Genomic DNA, 1,375 nt, shown 5'->3' with positions numbered 1-1,375 from the left:
CAACAATGAAATGTTTAAGCAGACAACGATTAAATATAATTAAATATAAGTAAATTTCTCCCATGAAATTCCCTTTTCTCTTTACCTTAATGAACTTCAGCATCGATTTTCTTTCTAGGAAAATTTGATCAGTAGATTAATGGGAAGACTGTTAAGACAGGTTGAATTAAGCTTTGAAAGTGCAAATTGGTAATACTATCTTCGATTAATTGAAAGTAAACTTTATTTTAAAGTAAACTTTATTTAATATTTTAATACTTTCGAGAAATGGGAAAAATTGGTATTTGTCCACAAAGTAAATAAAAAAAATTTAATCTAAATTTTCAAGATTTTATAAAAACTAATTTTGGAATATTTCTCTTTTTCTCCATTTCTTTCTTTTCCGTTCTCTCTCATTTTTCATTTAAATAATAAAATAGTACAAATCCATCTCGTATAGTACATTTGGTCATTCGTGTATCTGTAACCGATAGCGGCACGCGGTCCATAAATCCCGCAAGTACAAATTATTGTACGAGCATTATCGTATTAAGTATTATACGAGCGTCGCGATTGAAATTGACATCCATTTGCCAGAACAGTTCAGTGCGAGCTCAGCGCTTCCCCGAAGAGCTCTGCCATCTTTCACCGCGTTTGTATATTTCGAAGAAATTTTAATTTAGGGCTACCAGTTTTATTATGGCATATAAATAAAGAAAAATGCAAATTTGTGCATATCAAATTGTGCCTCCGTAAAATGCAAATGTGTTGTGCACCAACATTTTTCAGAAAAACACATCGGATTTACGGTGTTTTGCAGAATTTAGTTCGCGTACAATAAGCCGTTAAATGTGAAATTCACGATAAAGAGAAAAAAATTAAAAAAAGCTTTATGTCTTAAAAATAATATAATATAATCAAATTACATAAGTTACAAATAATTCAAATTAATTTAGTAATAAAAAATTAATTCTATATTTATAAGTGTTAGTGACGCAATTTTTATAATTACTATATTTAAATTGATAATTATATAAAAGAATCAATGAAAGAATTAGGGGAAAATATGATAGAGGTAAATTTAAAATTAATGGTTGAAACTAACAAAATATCAAAGAGAAGAATTTGATAATTTTAAATATAGTTGAGGAACATACTTTCAAAATGTGTTTTGCCTAAAATTTTTAAATTTCAGAAAACGAGAAAGAAAAAACTCCGCACACAAAAAAATTATGCATACAGAAAATATTTTAATTGTTTCTAATTAAAAAACATAATGCAACTTCGAAATGTTTACGTTTTTTCAGCATATAAATTAAAAAATGCTTTCTGAATCATCTCAGAGTAGCTTATAATATGAGTTCACACTGAACACTACACTTCTCTCTCTCTCTCT

General features: G+C 27.7%; 1 protein-coding gene across 1 annotated transcript in view; it reads left to right on the top strand.

Annotated features, from left to right (window-relative positions):
- The first annotated feature begins 1,024 nt into the window (after window positions 1–1,024).
- The window catches only part of LOC105621907 (beta-arrestin-2), an 11,751-nt gene continuing 11,400 nt past the window's right edge, over window positions 1,025–1,375 (top strand). The window contains exon 1 of the mRNA XM_012203343.1: window positions 1,025–1,054. Coding sequence (XP_012058733.1) covers window positions 1,025–1,054 — 30 coding nt within the window. The remainder of the gene's footprint in view (window positions 1,055–1,375) is intronic.

The sequence above is a fragment of the Atta cephalotes genome (genome assembly GCF_000143395.1).
Source record: "Atta cephalotes unplaced genomic scaffold scaffold00038, whole genome shotgun sequence".
In the NCBI taxonomy this organism is placed as follows: Eukaryota; Metazoa; Arthropoda; class Insecta; order Hymenoptera; family Formicidae; genus Atta; species Atta cephalotes.
The sequence above is the reverse complement of the archived record's forward strand: the minus strand, read 5'-3'. Positions and strand labels throughout refer to the sequence as shown.